Source organism: Neltuma alba, unplaced genomic scaffold, assembly GCF_004799145.2.
Source record: "Neltuma alba isolate B1F8T4 unplaced genomic scaffold, ASM479914v2 tig00002637_pilon, whole genome shotgun sequence".
NCBI classification, from domain to species: Eukaryota; Viridiplantae; Streptophyta; class Magnoliopsida; order Fabales; family Fabaceae; genus Neltuma; species Neltuma alba.
The window spans coordinates 1-23,480 of NW_021632947.1; the positions used below are offsets into that span (position 1 = coordinate 1).

At 34.9% G+C, this 23,480-nt stretch overlaps 2 protein-coding genes and 1 pseudogene across 2 annotated transcripts; all 3 read left to right on the forward strand.

Moving 5' to 3' along the window:
- Positions 1-279: 279 nt before the first annotated feature.
- Positions 280-5,169, forward strand: LOC114734511 (paired amphipathic helix protein Sin3-like 3; annotated as a pseudogene).
- Positions 5,170-8,315: 3,146 nt separating this feature from the next.
- Positions 8,316-11,095, forward strand: LOC114734501 (nucleolin-like). Its single transcript, XM_028922127.1, has 2 exons — positions 8,316-8,802; positions 10,574-11,095. Exons 1-2 carry the CDS (start codon positions 8,467-8,469, stop codon positions 10,793-10,795), a joined length of 558 nt encoding a protein of 185 aa, XP_028777960.1. The 5' UTR covers positions 8,316-8,466; the 3' UTR covers positions 10,796-11,095.
- Positions 11,096-16,155: 5,060 nt separating this feature from the next.
- LOC114734493 (pyruvate dehydrogenase E1 component subunit alpha, mitochondrial) lies at positions 16,156-23,172 on the forward strand. The gene is made up of 8 exons (XM_028922116.1): positions 16,156-17,087; positions 17,192-17,271; positions 18,320-18,397; positions 20,800-20,895; positions 20,992-21,063; positions 21,608-21,661; positions 21,771-21,836; positions 22,766-23,172. The coding sequence occupies exons 1-8, from the start codon at positions 16,370-16,372 to the stop codon at positions 22,808-22,810; spliced, it is 1,209 nt and encodes a 402-aa protein (XP_028777949.1). The 5' UTR covers positions 16,156-16,369; the 3' UTR covers positions 22,811-23,172.
- The last annotated feature ends 308 nt before the right edge of the window (positions 23,173-23,480 follow it).

The following is a 23,480-nucleotide window of genomic DNA, read 5'->3' on the forward strand; positions in this document are numbered from 1 at the left end:
TTTTTTTTTTTTTTTGGGGGGGGTGGGTTGTGTAAGTTTTTTAATGTTAGGGAATTATTTTCAATCTATTGCATTTTCCAGAGTTGCTTCCTCCTTTAATTCCACTGTAAAAGTTGTATGGTTGGAATCTTCTCATTTCTTGCACACCTACTTTGTTTATCCCTCTCTTTTATTCTGAAAGAAATCTATGTGCCACACTGCATAATTCCACCATAGCTTGCAAGATTTTTTTTTTTTTAATCATTTTCTTGACACTATCATTTGCTATTTATTTTACAGCCTTGTTGGCAGAAATTAAAGAAATTAGTGAGAAGAAACGTAGAGAAGACGATGTTCTTCTCGCCATTGCTGCTGGAAATAGACGGCCCATTCTTCCAAATTTGGAATATGAGTTTTCGGATCCAGATATTCATGAAGATCTGTATCAGCTCATAAAATATTCATGTGGAGAAGTTTGTACGACTGAGCAGTTGGATAAAGTTATGAAGATTTGGACAACATTTATAGAGCCCATGCTTGGTGTTCCTCCTCGACCTGAAGGTGCTGAGGACACAGAAGATGTTGTCAAGGCAAAGAACAATTCCGTCAAAAGTGGTGCTGCAAGTGTTGCCGAGAGTAATGGTAGTCCAGGTAGTGGTGCTACCATAATGAATTCTAAACAATTAAGTGCTTCTAGAAATGACGAGGAGAATATTCCATTAGAACAGTCAAACTCTTGCAAAGCATGGCAAATGAATGGAGATGGTGGGGTTAAAGATGATAACTGTGTTGACACAGACCATACAACTAGGAAGACTGAAACTTTGGGAAGCAGCACGCAGCTTTGTAAAATGCAAGCTAGTGCATCCGTGCCTGATGGAGGATCAGGAGTCAATAAGCAAGAGCATCCTAATGATCGGTTAGTGAATGCAAATGCCTCATTTGCCACCGGAATGGATCACAGTAATGGAAGAACATGCATTGATAATGCATCAGGTTAGCAACTTTCTTTTCGAATGATGACAGTTCTTGCTAATTACTTCATTGTTCCACTTAAATACTGTGTCCTCAGTTTATTCTTTGTTGTTTGACTGTTAATTTCTGAAAGATGAATGAAACACTGAGATGTATATTTTTTCTGCTAGGGCTTACTCAATCTAGACCTGCTGTTGAGGGAGGACTTAATTTACCTTCATCGGAGGTAGGTATGGCTGAACTCCCCATGCAATTTAGATCTACTTGTTTTCCAAGTGAAAAATGCTTTTTCATGATTTACATTGAGATGATAGCATATGTGGTGGAAAGAAAGAGACATATGTCATTGAAAGTTTTTTAGGACATAATATTTTGCTGGACTACATTTATTTATTTTTTTCCCAAGTATTCATCTTATCTACAAGTTTTTCAGCGGTTACTAGCAATTGAAGTCAATTGATTTAGACATTCGGAGCATTATGTTGCAAATTATAATCCCTACTTGTTTCTATTTTTAATGCCTTAGACTATAGTTTTGTCTGTTGCCCCAAACAGTGGAGAGCTTGTTGCATGTCGGTGGTTTACTATTGGCATCATTACTAGGTGCATCATCTTGCTATAAGATTTTGATATTTGTGTCTAATTCCTTAGAAGTTGGCTGTTTGAGGCAGAGTTCTTTTTTACTAATTTCCACTTGACCATTGGTGATAAATTGACAATCTGTTGCTGAAGGTCTGTATGACCTCATCCTCCAGTTGTTTTAGCATTTTACTTGCACCTCAATTTTCTTTTTCTTTTTTTCAATTTCAAGTTTGTTTTATTTTATGATGTTGATTGCGTTTTGAGTCTCCTTTAGTTAAACTTCGTCAATAATATTTACTAGATTTTACATGGCTGTGGCTTTTCAAATCAGTCTGGACTTCAATCTTCCTGGCCTTTTCCATTGATGATTGGCTAGTCTGACTACAGCCTTAATTTATTGTTTTTAGACCAAGCATTATCGGAAATAATGTACTGAATTTTTTTTTCAATCACGAGTTAGGGTGGTGATTCTACTAGACTAGGAGCATCTATGAATGGGACCATCACTGAAGGCCCCAAAGTTCAAAGATACCAAGAAGAACCAGTTGGACAGTTGAAGGGTGAAAGAAAGAGAAGAGGGTGAATTATCTCCAAATGGAGATTTTGAGGAGGATAACTTTGCAGTTTACAGGGATTCTGGTTTGGAGGCAATGAGTAAAGGCAAGGATGGTGGTATGATTCAACAATACCAAAATAGACATGGAGAAGAAGTTTGCGGTGAAGCTGGAGGAGAAAGAAAATGATGCTGATGCTGATGATGAGGTGAAGAAAGTCATCAAAGGTCATTGGAGGACAGTGAAAATGCTTCTGAAAATGGGGATGTTTCTGGTAGTGAGTCTGCTGATGGGAGAGTGTTCTCGAGAAGAACATGAAGATGGTGAACACAAGGTTGAGAGTGAAGGTGAAGCAGAAGGAATGGCCGATGCCAATGATGTTGATGGCGATGGATCTCTATTGCCATTTTCAGAACGCTTTCTCCTAACTGTGAAGCCTCTGGCAAAGTACGTTCCTGCAGCTTTGCATGAGAAAGAAGAGAATTCTCAGATTTTTTATGGAAATGACTCCTTTTATGTGCTTTTCAGACTCCACCAGGTAAGGATCAAAACGTGCATGCGTGCCTTCTTAAAAGACTAAATTGGTTTTTAAGGGCATATTATTTACCTTTTTGGGGCTGTTTGTTTTGCTAATTCGACAGACATTATATGAGAGGATACAATCAGCAAAGATAAACTCTTCATCTGCTGAAAGAAGGTGGAAGGCTTCAAATGAAACAAATTCCACTGATCAGTATGGCAGGTGAAATTCAGTAGAAATAGCATTTGTATCAAATTTGAACATTTGATCAGAAGAGCTATGCAATGACCGTGGGCTTCCCTTTTCTTTGGCCTTTTTTTGGTTTTTTTTTCCCCTGCTTCAGGTTCATGAATGCCCTTTACAGTTTACTGGATGGTTCTTCTGACAATACAAAATTTGAGGATGACTGCAGAGCTGTTATTGGAACTCAATCTTATGTCTTATTCACCTTAGACAAGTTGATATATAAACTTGTTAAACAGGTTACATGCATAAATCTCATTCCTCCGTGTCTTTTGCTCATCATTTCATTTTTCTTCTCTGTTTCTTAAAAAGTGTGTGCGTGTGCATGTGCGTGCGTGTGTTAGCTTCAAGCTGTGGCAACTGATGAGATGGATAACAAGCTTCTCCAACTTTATACATATGAGAAATCAAGAAAACCAGGAAGATTTGTGGACAGAGTTTATCATGAAAATGCCCGTGTGCTTCTTCATGATGAGAACATATATCGAATTGAATGTGTAAGAATTTATTGGTTTTGAATTTTTACATATTTAAATTTAAATTTGCTTTGAAATGGATTTGTAATGGCAAGTTGCATGTTTTTCTAACTAAAAAATTTATTTCATATTCTCTGCAGTCATCTACACCATCCCGATTATCCATTCAACTGATGGACTATGGACATGATAAGCCTGAATTGACTGCCGTGTCCATGGACCCAAATTTTTCAGCCTATCTGCATAGTGACTTCCTCTCTGTTGTTCCTGACAAAAAGGAAAAGTCTGGGATTTTCCTGAAGAGGTATGATGAATGAGAATGATTGGGGTTGCCATTATGTGTCTGTGCTCAAATCTTATTATTATTATTTTTTTATTCTGCTTTTGTCAGGAATAAACGCAGATATGCATGTAGTGATGAATATTCAAGCCAGGCCTTGGAAGGACTACGAGTTAGTAATGGTCTGGAGTGTAAAATAGCTTGCAGTTCATCGAAGGTATTTAGATAATGTTTTGTTCTGTATGCAGACGCAAATATATATTTCATTCTTTGCTGACGTACTGCCGAGTGGATTATAATATCAATTTGTATTGCCTTTCTGAATTGCCCGCACTTGTAGGTTTCATATGTTTTAGATACCGAAGACTTTTGTTCCGGATGAGAAGGAAAAGGAAAACTTTGCATCAAAACGGTTTATGCCATGAACAGGCAAAGTCCTCAAACATTTGTTCAAGCAGAGCACAGCGGTTCCGCAGATTGTTTCCTGTTACATGATATTTTCCATTTTGAGCTGAACAAGGTATGCGTTATTCCTTTTATTGCTACACAAGTTATTTTGGGCTTGACAGATTCATACTTATGCAGAATGCATAGTATCATCAAACTTAAATTGATAATAATAAAGTTGTTACACCCTATGGTTTCTGGATGACAATTGCATCCTGCAAACTACTTCCAAGGTGCTAAATCAGAAACAAATTCATGCACATGTTACTATAAAATTTTCTCAAACCACTAATCACTATGCCGTTTCAAAATATCTGTCATTTAAAGCTATTGAAATTCTGAAGTGACATTTCTTTTTGGGGAGGGGATTCTTTAACTCACCACAATATTTTTAGAAGTCAGTCGGGGAACTGGAAAAATTTGATTTTCCACTCGTCTTCTTCCAACAAAACATAAGGCCAGTTTGTTTAACATTCTTTTGAAAAAGTAAGTGATTTTGGTTTAGTTAAACATAAGGAAGTTGATGGGAGCAGGGGGATTTGTTGGGAGAGCCTTATACTAATCATAAAGATTTTGTTGGAAAAATATGTTTTCAGTTTATTTTGATAATCTAAATAAGCTAACAACGCTATTTTTAACACAACTAAAATCACTTTTTTCCCCCCTAACATTTTCTCAAACAAACTGGCGCTATAATCTTCCAGTGATCCTTGATCAAAATAGACGTGAACATGTGGTGTCTTGTTTAAGGTTTCCAGGTTAATCTGTTCTTAAAGCTCCTTGGTTAGCCAAGTTAAACATCTCTAATGACTGCACTTTGTCCTTCAGTAGTTTTGAAGTAGAGCATCATTTGCAGAGGTGAGGAAAGAGAAGGATACCGCACTGAAGCAGTTGAGAAAGGAAAGGGTGGTTTTTTTTTTTTTTTTTTGCCTTTTTAACTTGAAATTATTCTTGTATTTTCACATTTCTATACCAGCAGCCAAATAAAAGGGAGATGTAGCATACTGTAACTTGGTGGCTGCTTAGTCACATGTAAATAGAAGTAATTTGTGATGTAACTAAAAGGAAAAATTTTCGTTCCATTAATCCATCCATATTTTTCTCATGTTTAAACGTTTTCTTTTTCTCTTGGCATCTTCTACTTCTTTGGATTTCTTTTAGGTAATATGCTGTGACTACAGTAGGCGGAGAGACTCGACCGGCCAGACAGAGAAACAAAAGCCATTGTCATTGTAGCAAGGGTCAATTAAGGCCAGCCTGTATCTATTCAGTGGGCCTTTGAAGAGTCGGATTAAAATCATCTTTATTTAATTTAATCAATCCAAGTTTAAATTTCTTAATTGATGATTAAATTATAAATTAGTTTTTGATAAATTAATTGTTAGAAGATTATTTTTATTTTAAATTTCATGCTATTAAAATAAAAAAAAACATTAAAAGTATAAATATAAAATCAAATCAAATTTGAGCAGTTGGATTTTATTGTGCATGGTACAAATTTGGTGGCAGGTGATAAGCACCCCAACTCGATCCTAAATGAGAGTATGATATGAATTAGGCAATACAAGATAGAAACTTTGCTACCTACATAGGAGGATGGGAAATTAAGAAGGGGGGAAAAAAAAAAACCCTCCGAAAGAATGAAGGGAGGATGAACTTTATTTTTATGATTAAAAATTGAGGTGACTTGTGTCCCATCTCTTGAGATCTCAATATGACAGCAAGGCTATATATAGTCACACTAAAAATTAATGGGTTTAGCTCTTCCTTTATTTTTCTATGTAAGAAGGTTTCAAAAAGAATGCAAGAAATGGAATTGGGAGTTCAAGTGTTGAGCAGTTACCATGGCACAGGATTAGGACCATTCACATGCCAGCATTATCTTTCTTGGCACCCAAAAGGCAGTTAAAAGAACTTCTTTTAAAATAAAAACAAAACATAAAAATAAAAAATAAAAAAAGACACAACATATAATCCCCATTTTATAAAACAAGGGGTATTAGAGTTTGGGAAGAGAGAAATATTCCTAAAATGTATAAATGGAAACCAGAAAGCAAATTAATCAATGCTATAAAATATTTAGCAATAACATTAGAATAGATAAGAGATTGTAGTTTTTTATGACAAGAAATCTTTCTGAAACCTATCAAAATCTCTTAGCAAATTCCTTGAAGAGCTATAGATAGGAGGTATAACTTCATAGATGAGAAAGACATATTTTTGATCTAGACAAGGTTTTGAATCAACTCAACATAATACCTAAGAATGATGATGTTGGAAGAAGTTTTCCTCCTTTTAATCCTTCTAATCCAAATATTCACTCCATGCAAAAACTCATTAGACGGGGAGCTGACATTTTCCAAAGCAAAAGGGTTGATGCCCACTAAAAGAACCCTAATTCAGTTGAAGACAACCTTGCCTTTCTTTCTATCCACTTTTCTCCGAACAGTAGAAGTTCATCCTCTCTCTCTCTGTGTTCTCAGAATGAAGTCCCCTATTGAAAGTAAGGATTCAAATTTGAAGCTAGGAAGAAATAATTTGGGGTGGATTTAAGGATATATATACAAACTAAATAGATTTATTCGCAATTCCATGGGGTTACATTGGATATGCACGACTTTTTCTTACCAACATGTAGTGAAGTGGCTTGCGTAATCTGTAATGCGGACTAACAAACTCAACCCTGATATCCTAAGGCAACTGACGTTTGAATAGATGAAATAAATTGAAATTTTATTCTATCTATGAGATCTCATTCTATCCTAATACTTTTAATGAGTTTTGGTCCATATACAATTATACATACACTTACAACAAACCTATTGTTTATAACACTATAGAAACAATTTAAAATTACAAGAATCAAAATCAAAATTTGATCAAATTGTATTAAAGCATATAATTATAATTTTAATATTAAAATAATTACTATAGAAAATAATAAATTCTAAACTACAATAACAATGATAATAAAATAATGAGAAAATTGGAGATAAATCTCTGTTTGAAAAATTAATTGGGTAATGGTGCATGAAACATTTAGGTCCTTAAATATAATTAATTGTAGTGAGAGAAAGACCAAATTGCACTGATTGCATACTATTGATTCAAAATTCCATATGACTGATTCTAATTGTATATTGAGGATGCCCAATTAGGTATGGATTTTATTATATTACGGATCCTAATTGCATATTATTTATCTAAACTTGCATATTGCTAATTCTAATTGCATATTATAAATATCTAGTTGTATATGAGATTTTATTACATATCACAGATCTTAATTTTTGCATATCATTGGTCTAAAGTTTCATATTGGTAATTCTAATTCCATATGTGGATGCTTAGTTACATATAAGACTTTATTGCATATCACGGATGCTAATTACATATTATCAACCCAAAGTTACATATGACTAATTTTAATTGCATATTACCTATGCTTAGGTGCATATGAGATATTATTGCACATCACGGATACTAATTACATATTGCCAATCCAAAGTTGCATATGACTTGTTTTAATTGCATATTATCAATGCCTAGTTGCATATAAAACCTTATTGCATATCACAATTCTAATTGCATATATACATATTACTATTTACATGAACGAATTCCTCTAAACTACTCACAAATAAACTCTTATCTACAATTTCACCAAAAAAATTCTTGTATACAAATTAGCACTATGAAAGGTGATTTGCATGTTATGGGAAAGTATTTACATATTAGGGAGATGATTTGCATATTATGAAAGATACTTGCATATTGTAGACCCCACTTGCAAGAACACAAGAATCCATATACAAGTAAGCATCTTATATATGCAAGTTAAAATGTATCATATATAATTAGTATTCATATTATGCGTTAACATGCAATAAAAACTCATATACAAATAGGAATCCGTCATATATAATTAACATTTGCTTGGGCAATATAGTCTCTTTTCGTACACTTATTGATGTTTGAGGAGCCCACGATATTATATTTATTACAGGTCTTATTTTTCAATTAACTTGTCATGGGAAATTTTTAACGAATTTTCCCCGAAATAATGTTTAAAAAGAAAAAAATTTGGACTGGAAGAGTGACGGAGTGAGTGTGACTGTGAGCTCAGCATGGCGAGCGCCGCAAGGGCGGGTGACACTATCTACTGTGAAATACAAATACTTCCGCGAGGACCGTCCGATATATAGACACGTCATTGATCCGCGTGAATTCGTATTTTCAACGGCTGAGATCAGTGTTGCAGAGCTCCAGAGGGAAACCCCGGGAGAGGGTGGGATCTTCCTGGTCTTCTCTACTATTCCAATGCGCTCGATTTTCTTCATAAATTTTGCTTTTTCAGAAAATTGAAGAATTGTCTTGAGAAAAGCATTTTTCTGAGTGGGGATTCTGAAGATGGAGTCCACTTTGGAATTGAAGGAGCATGTGGAGGAAAATGATGATGAAGTGGTGTTGAATCGACAGAATGAGGACTATGACGTCTTGGATGAAGAGGAAGATGAGGATGATGACGAGGACGACGAAGATGATGATGATGATGATGATGATGAAGAGGAGGAGGAGGAGGATGACGATGATGAGGATGAGGCTGAGGATGACGACGATGAGGCTCCTGATGGCGAAGATGATGAAGAAGACGATGAGGAAGAAGCCACTGGCGAGCGCGGCGGTGATGCCGACGATTCCGACGATGACAACGACGACGATGACGAGGAGGAGGGAGACGAAGAGGTAACTGGATTTTGCTTCATTATCAGTGCATAATTTTTTTTAGGAAATAGTTAACAATTCGGGGGCTTTTCTAAATCTGGAATTGAAGCTACTTCCTGATTTTTTGCCTAATTTGTACATTTTTTCCTTTTTCCTTTTGCACTGCATTTTTCCCCTTCGGGATGGGTGGGAAGTCTGCCGTGTCCTTATCCTCAATCAGTTCGATTACAATGGCATTATATGGGTAATTCGGGAGAGAGTTTATATATAGCGTAGTTAATCTGAATCTTCTAACTTTGATACCATTATTCAATTCTTGATTGACGCATTGTTCTTAGTTTATAAATCACATGTGTTTCCTTAAATCCTCATTGTTCACTTAATATGTCCTTGATTTCATGTTTCATAGTTCTCTCAGAATATGAGATCACTTTTGCACGACAGACCAAAAAGAGAATCTGGCTTTAGTTGTCGACCAAATGAAGTTAAAGAAACTTGATTTAATCTATGAAAATGTTATGATGTCTATAGTGCACTTCTGGTTTAGGTGGCAGTGGTATTGTTTTGTCCTCAATATCCAGATTCATCAAAAGTTGATAACAAAATCCGTCCGTCAATTCAGTTATGTAATGGTGTTGGCCCTGTAGAGTCATGGTTACTTTCCACTTAACTGAATATAATGTCTCATCAAATCTCTAGTTAGTCTAGGAAAACCTTTCAACGCTTTTAGATGGGTAAAGAAAAAGCTCCCCAATTCCCATAGTTACATAATTTTTGTGTGATGTTAAGCGCTTAATATTTGACAACCTACCCTCGCTTCAGTGCCTACTAGAAGCTTAAATATTTCATGAAGCCTGAGAACGGATCCGTGTGTTTTTTGTCAAATTCACTGTTCAGATGGTTTAGTGAATGGATGGTTCGTAATTAGGCATTCCTTGCAGGCTCTAGTATGATTCATATGATTTACGTCGACAAAACCATCGTAGAATATCTCTGGTAAGGAATCTTAATGCATTAGATATTTGGATAATCTAAATCTGAATGCCACGTCACCAATCCAACCTGGCAGCTTGACTGGATTTGATGCACAGATGGGTTGAACCTGTATGAGCGATATGTAACATGTAGCTGTTAACTAAATCATTTTGTGTAGTGACTGGTGTTTCACTTATTTACGTTACATTATGGATTAAATTTTCTCATATAATGGGAGGGACTTAAAATGTCTATGCTGTGACTTTATTCCCTCATCATGGAGTTCTTGAATTTTGGTGTTGGGGGGATAGAGAGAGTTTATCACTTTGTCTGACACTGTTCCTTTTCAACCTTTGACCCGTACTTCTTAATTAACGACAATATTCATGACAAGTAAATTCTCTATCCATGTGAGTCATTGTTTTTATTTTTATAGATCCCCAATCAGTAAGTTGATTTGATTGGCTGCCCAATTCATTCTTATTTTCTTATTTCATTTTTTTGGTGAAAGATTTTCTCATTTTCTTATTTTATCTGATAAGTAAACATGTTTACTTGAAACTGATGCATATGATGCTAATAGTTGATGAATTTTTACTCATTACATTTACAATTTTTGATGGAGTATTATTAAATATCATGAAATCTGAGTCTTACAATTCCTCATTATATTATCTCTAATTTACTTGCCCCAGGTGATGAAGTGTGCCATAAATTTAGTTTGTCTACATTTGTTTTGCTGCTTCAATGTTGTATTGTTAGCCGTCACTGTCTTGCTTCATTTAAGGTTAACTAGTCTCATGCATAAAACTTGTAGGAGGATTTGGGAACAGAGTACCTCATTCGTCCGGTAGCTACTGCTGAGGAAGAGGAAGCATCTAGTGATTTTGAACCAGTAGAGAATGGTGAGGATGAAGATGAAGCTGAAGATGATGAAGATGAGAAAGCTGAAGCTCCATCAAAAAGAAAGAGGTCAGATAAAGATGACTCGGATGAGGATGATGGTGGAGAAGATGATGAGAGACCCTCTAAGCGATAGAGTGGGGTCCGTTCTTATTTTGTGGGACTTCAACAGATCACAGATAGGTCGATTTCTCACTCTTGTTTTTACCGCTTCTTCAAAGAAAGGATAGAATGGGGAATTGGTTTTCACTCCTTTGTACTATTATGGTTTAGCGCATTGCTAGGGTAGCTTGTTTCATCTGATGGGTACACTTGTCAAGGGTAGTTTATGGGAAGCCACTTTTGAAAGGTTGGTCCAAATTTGTTGGAGCCTAGAACTTAATTTGTCTATGGGTTCCTTTGTGGGCTTTTATTAAGGGTTTCTTGTGCACTTCAATTTCGGATGTTCTGGAAATGTTGGTGGATCCTGCATGGTTTTATTTTCTATTGTTGATCTTACCATGATTCTAAATCTTAGATCGAGTATATATGTATGTAAATGATTTGATAACTTTAAAAGAAATATTAGGTTTAAAATTATAGAAATAAAAATAATTAATGTATTATTGAAAAAATTTGTACAAAAAACACTTAAATTAGATGTATACAATGAATAAAAATATAAATATGTGTAAATATAAAATTGTAAAATAATATTGATAATTTAAAATTAAAAATATTATAAAAACATATTAAAAATTATTTTCATTAAAAAAAAGCCTATTTGAAGAAAATTAATTTTTAGAAGTTTAAAATCTGACTTCCAACCTTACTGATTTTGGGATTTAAAGGGACATCAATGTTATAAACTTAGGGTTCGTTTGGATCAGCGATTGAAAAAGTAGTTTATGGAGAAGTGAAATTAAGTAAAAGTTAAATTGGATAAGTTGAATTGTGTTTGGATTGGAATTCAGAAAAGCTAGTTTGTAAAAGTGAGATTGATAAAAAGTTGTTTGGATTATAGTTGAGTAAAAGTAAGTTTGGTTGTAAAATGACCAAAATAAGTATGAGTTTTAATAAATAATGAAACATGATAAAAAAAATAATTTCATATAATACAATGAAATTAAAATAATTTAATATAAAGAAATCAAATTTAATGAACGAATAAATTTTAAAATTTTAGAGAAATTATATAAGATATTTTAAATATAAAGTGAGAGATGAAAAAAGATGAATTAAGATAATATAATGAAGAAGTAAAATTTAATGAGTGAATTAAAAATAAAAACTTTACAGAAGTCATAAGAAATATTTTAAATACGAAGTGAAACATAATAAAAAAATAAGTTGATATAATAAATTTAAATTATTTCAAAACTAGAATGTTTATAATTATTATAAAAGATAAATTTGCTTTTTATGTAAATTTATTTTTTATGCTCCCCACCCCACAAAAAAAACGCCAACCCACCCCTCTTTCTCTCTAGAGCTGGGAATCAGGGCCGGCGGGTTTAAAAGGGTCGGCCCTCCAGGGCTGAAATTTTAACAATACCCCAATTTGCTAGGCCCGGCCCTTAAGCTACAGGGCGAGGGCTAGCCCGGGTTTTTGGCCCGTTTAAGAAAAAATACTATTTTTTATATTTATCATATTTTTTTATAAAAATATAAAAACAAACCAATGAAATTATTAATAAAAGACATAAATATGAATAAAATTAAGTCACAAATATAAAATCATCATATATAAATATTCATCAACATCTAAGAACATCTAAAACATTCATTAACAAGATAACAACATCTAAAAGTTTTATCTATAATACAATTGTGCAATAAATAAACACTATCATTAATCTTTTGAAATTTCATCATCACTATAATTAATTACTTTTCTTCATAAGTATGCTTTTCTTTCTTAACAAAAATATCAAGTTTTTCTTCTTTATAAGAATTTTATTTTTAAATTTTACAATCTAACTATTATTTTACTTTAATGTAAGAAACATTGTTGTTGAAACTCATGAATTTCTAATTCAAATTATAGAATCACAAGTTATATAAATATAAAAATATTCTATTATCAAATATATATATAGTTTAAAAATATCAACACATATAATATAAATCAAATCATTATTAAAGTCCAAATTAACCCATTTTTTAAAAATTTAATTGGATAAATTATTGTCTAAAACTAAATTTAATTTTAAAATGATAATAATAACTAAATATTTGAAATATTATTAACAATGTAAAAAATTAATAACATTAATATTATATAAAAAAATTTTAAAAATAAAAAAAATTATAAAAGGGCTTAAAAGGCCGCGGGCCGGCCCTTTTAAGCCCTCGACCCTCCAGGGCCAACTCTCCAGGACTTATTTCTCATTTTAAGAGAAAAATATCAAGCCCGGCCCTTATAATTTCAGGGCCTAAACGGGCCGGCCCGATGGGCTCGGCGTGTTTTCCCGGGTCTATTTCTCTCTCTCCCCCCCTTCTCCTTCTCCTTCCTAATGAACGAAAGCTCCCATGCCTTTTCTGAATGAAAGCTCTATAGCCCACCAGTATCACTACCTCCGACCCTTCGTTTTCTAACGTTGTTGCTTCTGATAAAAAGAGTTGAGAAAGCACGATGACACAGCAGTAGACGCGTTCACGGTGACGACGCGATGGAGCTCACGGCTGCGATGCTCTGCCTTTTGTCAATGGGAGGATAAATGAGATGCTTTCAGATATAAGAGAAAGAGAGAGAATAAAATGAAGGAGACTCCCACAAGCACGATGAAAAATCAGAAATAAGCTACTCACAGCAGCTTCTCCAATCGTGCGACTCAATCTTACTTTTCAGCCATATGTGCGATGAACCATAAGCCATGCCAAACAGGTCAAAATTACAGATCGAGCTTATGGTACCAATAAGCTACTTTTAAGCTCCACAAACGCCCTGCCAAACAGGCACTTAATAAGTTAGTCGTTGAGCGCATTGCTTATCCTCTCTAAAGGCATGGTATAAATAATACTTTTTCGATTTTTAATATAGAACTTAATTAGGAAGTTGATATTAATTTTGTATATAAGACTTGTTTTACATATTTATCAATTTTTTTCTAAATTAATCCTAGTGATATTTTCTCAATAATAATTAAGTAGAAGTGGAAGAAAGGAATTGAAAAAGATATTTATGGTATTTTAGAAAAAACATATCATATTAACTAATTTAACTAACATTAATTTACACAAATTAGTTAATTAAGCTTTATATTAAAGACCTGAAAAATAATATAATACTTCTCCAATCCTTAATATAAGACTCATTTAACTAATTTGATTAGATTAAGAAAGTTAGATAAGTTAGTTAATTATAAGAAAAGTGATATATTTTTCCTAAAACACCATAATCATCTTTCTTAATACCTCATCTTCCTCTTCTACTTGATTGTGGTTGAAAGAGTATCTATAGGGGTAATTTAGATAAAATTGATAAATATGAGAAATGAGTCTTATATTTAGGATCAAAACCAACTCAAAAATTGGGTCCTATATTATAGATCGGAGGACTACCTTGTCATGAATATTAAAGAGTGTGTAGTTGTACATCTCCTTTTTTTTTTTTTCATCTTTTCCAAGTAACTCCCACTATTGCTCTACTATTTCATTAATCTTATAAACTCAGCTCCCACTCAATTTCATGAAATTTATATCTTCTTAATGTTCCACTATTTTACATTTAATATTATGAGACTTTTGAGTTGTGAAACTGTATTTACAAATATATGGCTTGTATTATGTACTTGAGACCTTGGAAGTGAATGAGAAATATTCTCACAATCACTGATCTCTTCTCTCCAATTTTTCACTCTTCTCTACAATTCTTTTATTCTCCCGTTGAAATTTGGCTGTTTGAATGCTATAAATAATACAATCCTGAAGGCTAATATTTCAAATATCTTATATTATGAGAAATTTTCAGATCAAGTTGTGTGTGGGTTGATTCATTTTTAGCTCTTAAACCTGAACTGTACATGCTGATACTCCAAGAAAAATAAGAAATTTGTAACAAAAATTTAAGATAACATATAAATATTACTTATATTTAAAGATAATAATAAAAATGTAAATTATTGCTTATAAAAAGAAAGGAAGGGAATGTTGTGCATTTGGCATAGCAAATGTGTGCATTTGGCATAGCAAATGTGTACATTTGCGGCGGCAAACTGTACAGAAGCCCCAAACTGCACTTTTGAGTCTGTTGCTCCTAGCTTGAGCTTTTTTACCTTCTTCGTTTCTAGTACCTACAAAGTCAAAATAGTAATGTGTAGCATCAAGAGATTCAAGGAATCAAATCTAAGAGTAACTACAAAAACACGTCGAGCATGCAATTTTAAACCAAAGATTCATGCAGTCACACTGTTTACCAAAAAAACAATAAAATAGGCACTAATCCTCAACAATCCCAACTAAACACATCAAAAAGATATATTCAAAAGTCATTCAATCAATGATCCATTAAAAACACAGCGACGATGACACAAAAAAAAAAAAGCAATAAAAAGACCATAATGGTTAAATATGTATTTAAAATAAAATTATATATACTCTTTAGGCAAGATCAAGTGGGCTGAGTAGCATACTATGTTCAATGGCAATTGCTCGATAAGTAGCCCGCCTAAAAACACCCAGTTTTTGTTCAGATTGTTTTTTTATGGTCAAGGCTAAACATTATTTCTATAGAACTCAAGCGGTACCGACAGAGATTGGGTCTAACGGAAAGGATTAGTTCCTCACAACGTGACTAATTAATATTCAAATCCTAGTTAAGAGAGGTGTCCACATTTAGTACCCGACAGTATCTTGAATATGATTGTGTCCAATAGGAAGATACATATATTTTAGGGGAAAAAAAACTCAACCGAGTAGTTTACCCAAAAAAAAAAACAAAGAACTCAAGCGGTATTATGCTAAGTGAATACTCGTAGTATCTAAACCCAACGCCTTTTTATACAAGTAAAACCATATCACAATCCTAATTTTATTTTAGTTTGTGAGCAATGGATCAAAAATTTGATTTTATTCCAAGTCAAGGATAAGTAAACTATAGCAAAGTTTTTTTTTTTGGCCAAACAAAACTATAGCAAAGTTGAAACTTTGATTAAGGCAGGTAACATTTTTTTTAATATTCAGATAACATTATTCTAATAATAGCCTACAAACTTTATCATGTCATTGATTTTTCTTTTAATTTAATTACAACATTACAGCAGAGTAATACGGATGTACCAATCATGGGAATTGGCAAGTTATCCGACATATATTTCTGACATTGCTGAGGTGACTGGATTGAGCTGGCCTGCTGCCATTTGATCACAGGATCATGCTCGTTGAATAAAATCGAATAAAATAATGCAAACCCGTTTCGCTTGCTCTCATCCACTTTCTAACCTCACAAACGACAGAGAAATTGCTTTCGAATGCCTTCTTTTTTCTTTTTTTTTAATCTGTTTTATGAGCTAATGACGAGGAAAAGTTCCCATTTTTTAGCTCATGTTACTGTCTCTGGATTCGATTCCTTAACCCTTCGTTCTCTGTTCAGACCTAACCTGATAGATAAGTAATCTCTCGTCAAACGAAGAACCCTCCTGGGCTTTCGCTTTGTGGGTTTCAATTCGGTTGCTTTCTCTCGAAATCGACTTGTCTGCGTAATCCCTGTGTGGGTTTATAGCAGATTGACATGGCTCTCTCACGCTTAGCTTCTTCTTCTTCGTCTTCTCGATCCAGTCTCGTGAAACCCATCTCAGCCGCTTTATCGTTCACTTCTTCTCTCCGCCGTTCGCTTTCTTCCTCCGCTGATGACTCCACCTCGCTCACCATTGAGACCTCCCTTCCGTTCACCGCCCACAAGTGTGATCCTCCCTCACGGGCCGTCGAGACCAGTCCTAAGGAGCTCATGTCGTTTTTCCGCGACATGGCGATGATGCGACGGATGGAGATCGCTGCCGATTCTCTCTACAAGGCCAAGCTGATCAGAGGGTTCTGTCACTTGTATGATGGCCAGGAAGCAGTGGCTGTGGGTATGGAAGCTGGAATTACGAAGAAGGACTGCATAATTACAGCTTATCGCGATCATTGTATATTCCTGGGTCGCGGTGGAACCCTGCTGGAGGTCTATGCGGAGCTCATGGGTCGTCAGGCTGGTTGCTCAAAAGGCAAGGGTGGGTCTATGCATTTCTATAAGAAGGAGAATGGATTTTATGGTGGTCACGGCATTGTTGGAGCTCAGATACCCCTCGGGTGTGGATTAGCTTTTGCTCAGAAATACTCGAAGGATGAGAATGTAACCTTCGCTTTGTACGGTGACGGAGCTGCAAACCAGGGACAGTTGTTCGAGGCACTTAACATGGCGGCGCTCTGGGATCTACCCGCAATATTGGTGTGCGAGAATAATCATTGTAAGTAGATTAATTGATTTAAGCAAGGCAGTTCATTTCACTGAATTCAAGTTATTTTTGTGTATCTGTGGCTTGAATTTGATCTGACGGAATTTGGTTATCAGATGGAATGGGAACTGCAGAGTGGAGGGCTGCTAAGAGTCCGGCCTACTACAAGCGTGGGGATTATGTTCCTGGATTGAAGGTTAGAATGAGCTTATGAATCATTTTTAACTTTGCTACATTGTTAATTTTGCCGGATACTTGTGTCCTTGTGATCTTTATGCTACAATTTTTTGTTTATATTTGTTATTCATTAATTAAGTTCATGTTTTTCTGATCGCCCCCATCGATAACAAGGTTGTGCTTGATTACAGAAAATATAAATGATTGGCAAGTGCTTTCATACAACTTTTGAAGTTAGAGAAACCCTTTAATCGAGGATTAAAAGAGTTTACACTGTTCAGTGAATATGTTTTCAAATCATCATTCTTGATTATTATTTGCTGAATGGTAAAATCGTGTTTTCCTCAATTTTTTATATTAAAAATGGTAAAATTGTTTTTAGAGATGCACTTCTATTTATAGCTGTAGAATGATGACGGCTTATTTCCAGCTGTGTTACGGAGGCGTCAAATTTTTTAGATGTTCATTTGCCAAAATTTAATGCAACATATGCTGCTGATGCCAGCACACAATTGTGCATTATATTTGGTCAAGCCTGTCCTCGTTGTAATTTCTCTTAATTCTGAAAACATTGGACAAATAGGTAACTGCGGTATTGTATTGTGTGATATTGTTTTTGTTTTGCTTCTTATTTGAAAATTAGTATCTTCCAAGTTTGCTCTGGTAACTTCTGAAAGTAGAAAATTATTCAATTGGCATTGACCAGCTTTTGAATGGTGTGCACTTGTGTTCTTGAATGGTGGTGCTGGTACTCTGGTGTTCTTCATTTTTGTTCTTGTTAATACTTTTGTGGAGTTCTTTTCTCTTGAAGGTTACCATTTCCAGACCTTCTTGTTTAAACCCGTAGGATTATGGTGGCTTTATGTGGTCTGAACTGTTAAGTTGATTTGGTTTTGTGAGTATGTGTTTTGTTAGCTTAGTTTTAGCATGTGGGATATCAATCCATATATGGAATATTTGCATATACGTATTCAAGTGAAATTGTGTGTGCGCATGCATGCCTGGTTATGCGTATATGTGTTGTCTGGATTGAACGTATTCTTCTAAGGCTTTCTTGCCTTATACAGGTGGATGGCATGGATGTTCTTGCTGTGAAGCAGGCATGTAAATTTGCCAAAGAGCACGCTTTGAAGAATGGACCCATGGTGAGTAATATATGTGCTATTATATATCTTTAAAATTTCCTTTGAATTGGCTGACTTGTGGAGACCAGGATAGTATTAGATGCCTAAGTTCCATGTTAAGTAGCATGAGGTGCTTTTTAGGGTATCTTAACCAGTTGGTTTTCCCACCTTTTTGGGGACAGTTCTTCATCTCGCTTGAGGAGTTATCAAATTTTATTAGATCAAGTGCAATGACCACAGAGAGAGGAAGAATTCCATTGAGAGAGAGGATTTTTACCACTTTCTGTACACCTTTTCACCTTTCCCTTTTTCCCCTCTATAGAATATCCTTCTCTCACTTCTTGCCTTTCCAGATCTTCCAATTCTTATAGCAAATGCGAGATGTCCTTGATGCCTTGCCTTCTACCTCGTGCCAGTTGTGCATCCATACTCACCAACTTGAAATGCTGCTTCAATGGACATTTCCAAATGATCCAAATGATGGGAATTTGTGGCATTGCTTCATCCAGTCCTATGAACCAATTGCTTCACCACAATGTCTAAGGCCATAAATGCGGAGGCATCAACCTCAGTATGCAATGAAAGCACCCATACACAAGCACGTAATCAATGCACAAGACTCACTGTTAAATTGAATCTGATTGCAAACAAACAAAGGCTTCAAACACATTTAGAAGCATGTATTATAGATTAAAGCAATGTAATCAAAGGAGGTAAGAACAATCTTGCTGAATCAGAAAAGGAAATACTAGAGGCAGAGGAAGAATTCCAGAGAGAGGATCTTCAACGCTTTCTTCTCACCCTTTTACCTTACACTTTTCCTCATCTTATAGAACAACCTTTCTCTCACTCCTTGCTTCAACCTCATGTACTGCCTGTGCGTATGAACTAACCAACTCCAAATTCTACATGGTTGTAACAGCTAGTGATTGATCATTCTAGAAACAACTACTTGCGAGGGGTTTTGACTGGTGAGGAAGTTGAGTGAAGTGTTATGGAGTGTATCCACTGGAATGCCAGTAGTGCAAGGGCGCATATTGATGGAGATTAAATAGTAGGGATGTACAATGAAATATTGAAGTGGATTGATTTTTCTACCCCAAGGAGGGTTTCCAATTTGACTTTATTATCCCTGCCAACAGAAGAAGGGGTGTTTCATTTCTAGATTAGTAATTAATAATTACTCAAATACTCAAATTACTAATTGGATGATAGTTATCTTCTAGTAAACTTTTTACACCTGGAACAATTCTTTTCATTCTTCTTCTTGGTTTTCTATATGCAAGCACTGCACATCCAGCGGACTTGGGGATGATGTGGTGTGATTTGTGTTCTTGCCTGCCCTGGGTGTTTGTTATTTGATGAACATTACTTGCCTATTAGCATAAGACGTGTTCTGGGAAATAATGGCTTTTTGTATTTTGTGTCACTGTACTACCTAGAAAATTTTTAGAAGGTAAAATATTCCATTATAAGTAAATAGGTTGTTCTGGCGCATTTTCTGGATCAATTTAACCTCCACTGCAAAAAAAGGGGGGAAATAGGAAAAGGAAAAACCTCTCCAAAAATTATGGACAGGTTAAGGTGCACTCAGCACTCTGAAATATTTTCTCTGATGCGTCCAACATTTTGAAATATTTTTTTGTGCATCTGACACTCTAAAGTATTTTTTTTCAGTGCGCCCAACAGCCAAAAATATTTTTTGGTGCATCTAGCACCAACACAAAAAAAAAAAAAAAAGGCTTCAGGATGTAATGCACCTAAGAAATACCGTGGGGTGCTAAATGCATTACAAAATATTTCAAGGTATTGGATATACCTGAGAAAATACTTCATGATGTTGAATGCACCTTAACCCAAGTATGGACTTTACTGTCTGCTTGAGAATTCTGTTGATTGATCCCAACTGACAGCTATAATACTAGTAAGAAATGACTGATGATACGTAGTTCATGTTTCTTGAGTCAACTGAAGACACCGTCACACGAAAAGCCATTGAGAAGTTGGGCATTCTTCTGCACCTCTGTTTCAATATTACTTTTCCCTTTGAAAGATTTTGCTGAAAAGTAATTCAATGCTGTATGGCCTTGGGTAATTGGTCTAATTCTGGCAACTCATTCATTTAGAAGAATCCCTAATATATGAGAATGCATCCGTGGATCATATGTCATATTTTGGGCGTATGCGGCTTCTTTTCCCATTAGTCACCGGAAGAAAAAGATATTTATTTTCAATGACTTTGAGTTAGTTAAATTTTGATAGCCTTTGCTTTGACATCCAGCAGGGCTGGATGATGTGTATGCACTTCTCATCAATAGGCATAAAATTGACTATTATTTGGTAATTTGTCACTTCTTATTATATTATTGAAGCTTCTTTATTCAGATTCTGATTAATTTCTTCATCTCGATTGTTCTATTCAGATTCTTGAAATGGATACCTACAGGTACCATGGCCACTCTATGTCTGATCCTGGTAGCACATACCGCACGCGTGATGAGATTTCTGGCGTGAGACAGGTTTATTATACATTCCTGAATCAGGCATGCTCTTATTTTTATTATGAGGAGTTCACTTTATTCATTTCTTTGTTTTCTTTATTAATATGTTTGTAGGAGCGTGATCCAGTTGAGAGAGTAAAAAAGCTGCTAACATCACACGATATTGCTAGTGAAAAGGAACTAAAGGTGATTTAATATTAAGTTTGTATTTGTCCTTGATTAGTTGATCCTTTCCTGCATGAAATAACATATCAGAGTTGTTTTTGTGTAAATGATTCATTTTTTGGTCTCATAGTTGTCATTAAACCCTTGCAATTTTTTCTTTTTAACATAATCCATGAGCAAAACTATTCCTTATTTTGATATTGAGCATCTGGAATGTTGGACCATAATCTTTATGTAGTAGATAATTTAGGTCTTTATTTTTCCTAGCAGTTGTTTAGGAGTTCTCTCAATTTTTATGAACTAGATTTCAGGCCTCATGCTTCACATGAAGTCTAAGGCAAGGCACACCGCAGACTCTTCACAACTTATAAATTATACGCTTTCCTATTAATTTTGTATTGTATATTAATATGTTGATATTTGATAGTTGACTTCCCAATCTTTTGTAGCTTCAACAATTTTTCTTCCTGGTAGATTCTAAGAATTACTTATTTGAACAGGAGTATCTAGTCTATCTTTTTATGTTGATGAAGCTAATGACGTTGAGTGCACTTTATTATTGTAGGACATTGAAAAAGAAGTCAGAAAACAAGTTGATGAAGCTATTGCTCAAGCAAAGGTGAAAAACGACATCTTTAATTGTTTCTACTCTTACATATCCGTTGAAAAACACATTAGTTATTTTCTGTATGATTTTAAGTCTGATAGTTGTTTTTTCGGATTTCCAGGAGAGTCCAATGCCTGAGCCTTCCGAACTTTTTACCAACGTATATGTTAAAGGTTATGGAGTTGAGGTATTTTATTTAATCTCTATGCATTACATATTTGTCAATAGGCCATATTGCCTTAGCGATGCCAAAATAGACATATATCTGAACTGTAAATATTCGAAGTATGTATGGTTGACTAGCTTAAGAATAGAGAAGAGAAAATGTATCCAGTTTTTTTATTCAGAAAAGACTGGATATAGTTGGACTTTATGTTCTTAGCCAGTTGAATTATCAAGGTAAGGGAAAAGATGAGATTGAAATTTTGAAGGGTGCGTAAAATTAGACTTGCTGCTGTAGTCTTATTCAAGCAATATCAGTATTTCTTTGTAGATGGTGGGTGATAGAGCCGCTACATTTTAAGATGGGGTCACATTTCTTGCTAAGACCTACGGTAGGCATCTTCTAAGGAAAATGTCTTGAGGAAGACTAACACTGCTATTCAAGAGAAATATACTATACTGCTATTCGAGAAATATACTAAGGTTTATAATCAAACAGGGAAAAAGGCTGCAGAATAGTGAGGGATTAGATGTGACTTAGGGTATGGGCAGTGTTGTAGTAGGTGAAGGTAACTTTCTGGTTTTCAAACTTCACCCCTCGTATAGAGAGAAAAGGTTCGATATTTTAAAGTTTGGTGTGAGGAGAGTTCTGGCCTCTTGAACACCAGAATCACGCCTTATGTGTGTGTGTTCTTTTTCTGCTTCACTTGCAACTGTATTGTGAGTAATTTCTGGGTGCGATACGGCCTTGGGTTTAGCTAAAATCAGTACCTGTCTCGTGGGAGTGATTGTATTTTGTCATATATTAATGTCAAACCCCAACATTTCCTTCTGTCCCTCTCCTTTTTCTTTATCCCTTTTTTTAATTTTTAATTATTTAAGTGTTGGAAAATATTTTCTGGTTCCTATCTGTGTGCTATATTTAATTTCTGCAATTGGTGTTCTGAATTTCAGGCATTTGGGGTTGATAGGAAAGAAGTTAGAGCTAGTTTGCCGTAATGTAATTGACAGTCTGACACCTTATCCAGCAAATCTCCATCCTGCTCGGCATTGTTCGTGGCCAATTGAATAAACAAAGAATAAAAGATTCTGTGGTAGAAGGTGATCTCTCTGCCGTTCATGTGAGTTTCCCCTACTCGTATAGGAAATTGATTCTTCTGTGGGTGTGGTGAGGCCATGTAATTTTGCCATGTTACTTTGGAGGAGCTAATAGCCATAACATTGCAATGACTGATAATGCTTCTCCTGCATCGGGGAGACATGCATATTTGAGGGAGCTTAATGAGCTCAACTCCCATGACAATTAATAGATCGTCACCGGATTAAGTTTCGATGAACCATTTTGTTGGGTATGTACTGTGTTACTGATAATCTACAAGGTTTTCAAGCCTGCAAATCGCAGATAATTAATGATTATTGTGTCTCTTGTAGCTTTGATTACGTGAAGGGGATTTTTTCTTTTTTAAACTAAATTTGCTGCGCAAAAAAAAAAAAAAAAGAAAGAAAAAGGATTAAGCTAACAATACACGGATGCATAAGCAGGTTAACAATTCTTATTCGCTTGGTTTACTCATCTTTTTTCTATGGGTTCTACACTAAATGGTTCAGTCTTGGAAAAGCAAGATTGGTCCGAGGCATTTATTTTTTATAATGAAGTTAAAATGAAAGC

Coding starts and splice junctions, on each gene's coding strand:
- LOC114734501 (XM_028922127.1), top strand. CDS start 8,467: ATGGAGTCCACTTTGGAATTGAAGGAGCATGTGGAGGAAAATGATGAT. Junction 8,803..10,573: donor AGGAGGAGGGAGACGAAGAG/GTAACTGGATTT, acceptor TAAAACTTGTAG/GAGGATTTGGGAACAGAGTA.
- LOC114734493 (XM_028922116.1), top strand. CDS start 16,370: ATGGCTCTCTCACGCTTAGCTTCTTCTTCTTCGTCTTCTCGATCCAGT. Junction 21,064..21,607: donor CTAGTGAAAAGGAACTAAAG/GTGATTTAATAT, acceptor TTATTATTGTAG/GACATTGAAAAAGAAGTCAG. Junction 21,662..21,770: donor AAGCTATTGCTCAAGCAAAG/GTGAAAAACGAC, acceptor TCGGATTTCCAG/GAGAGTCCAATGCCTGAGCC.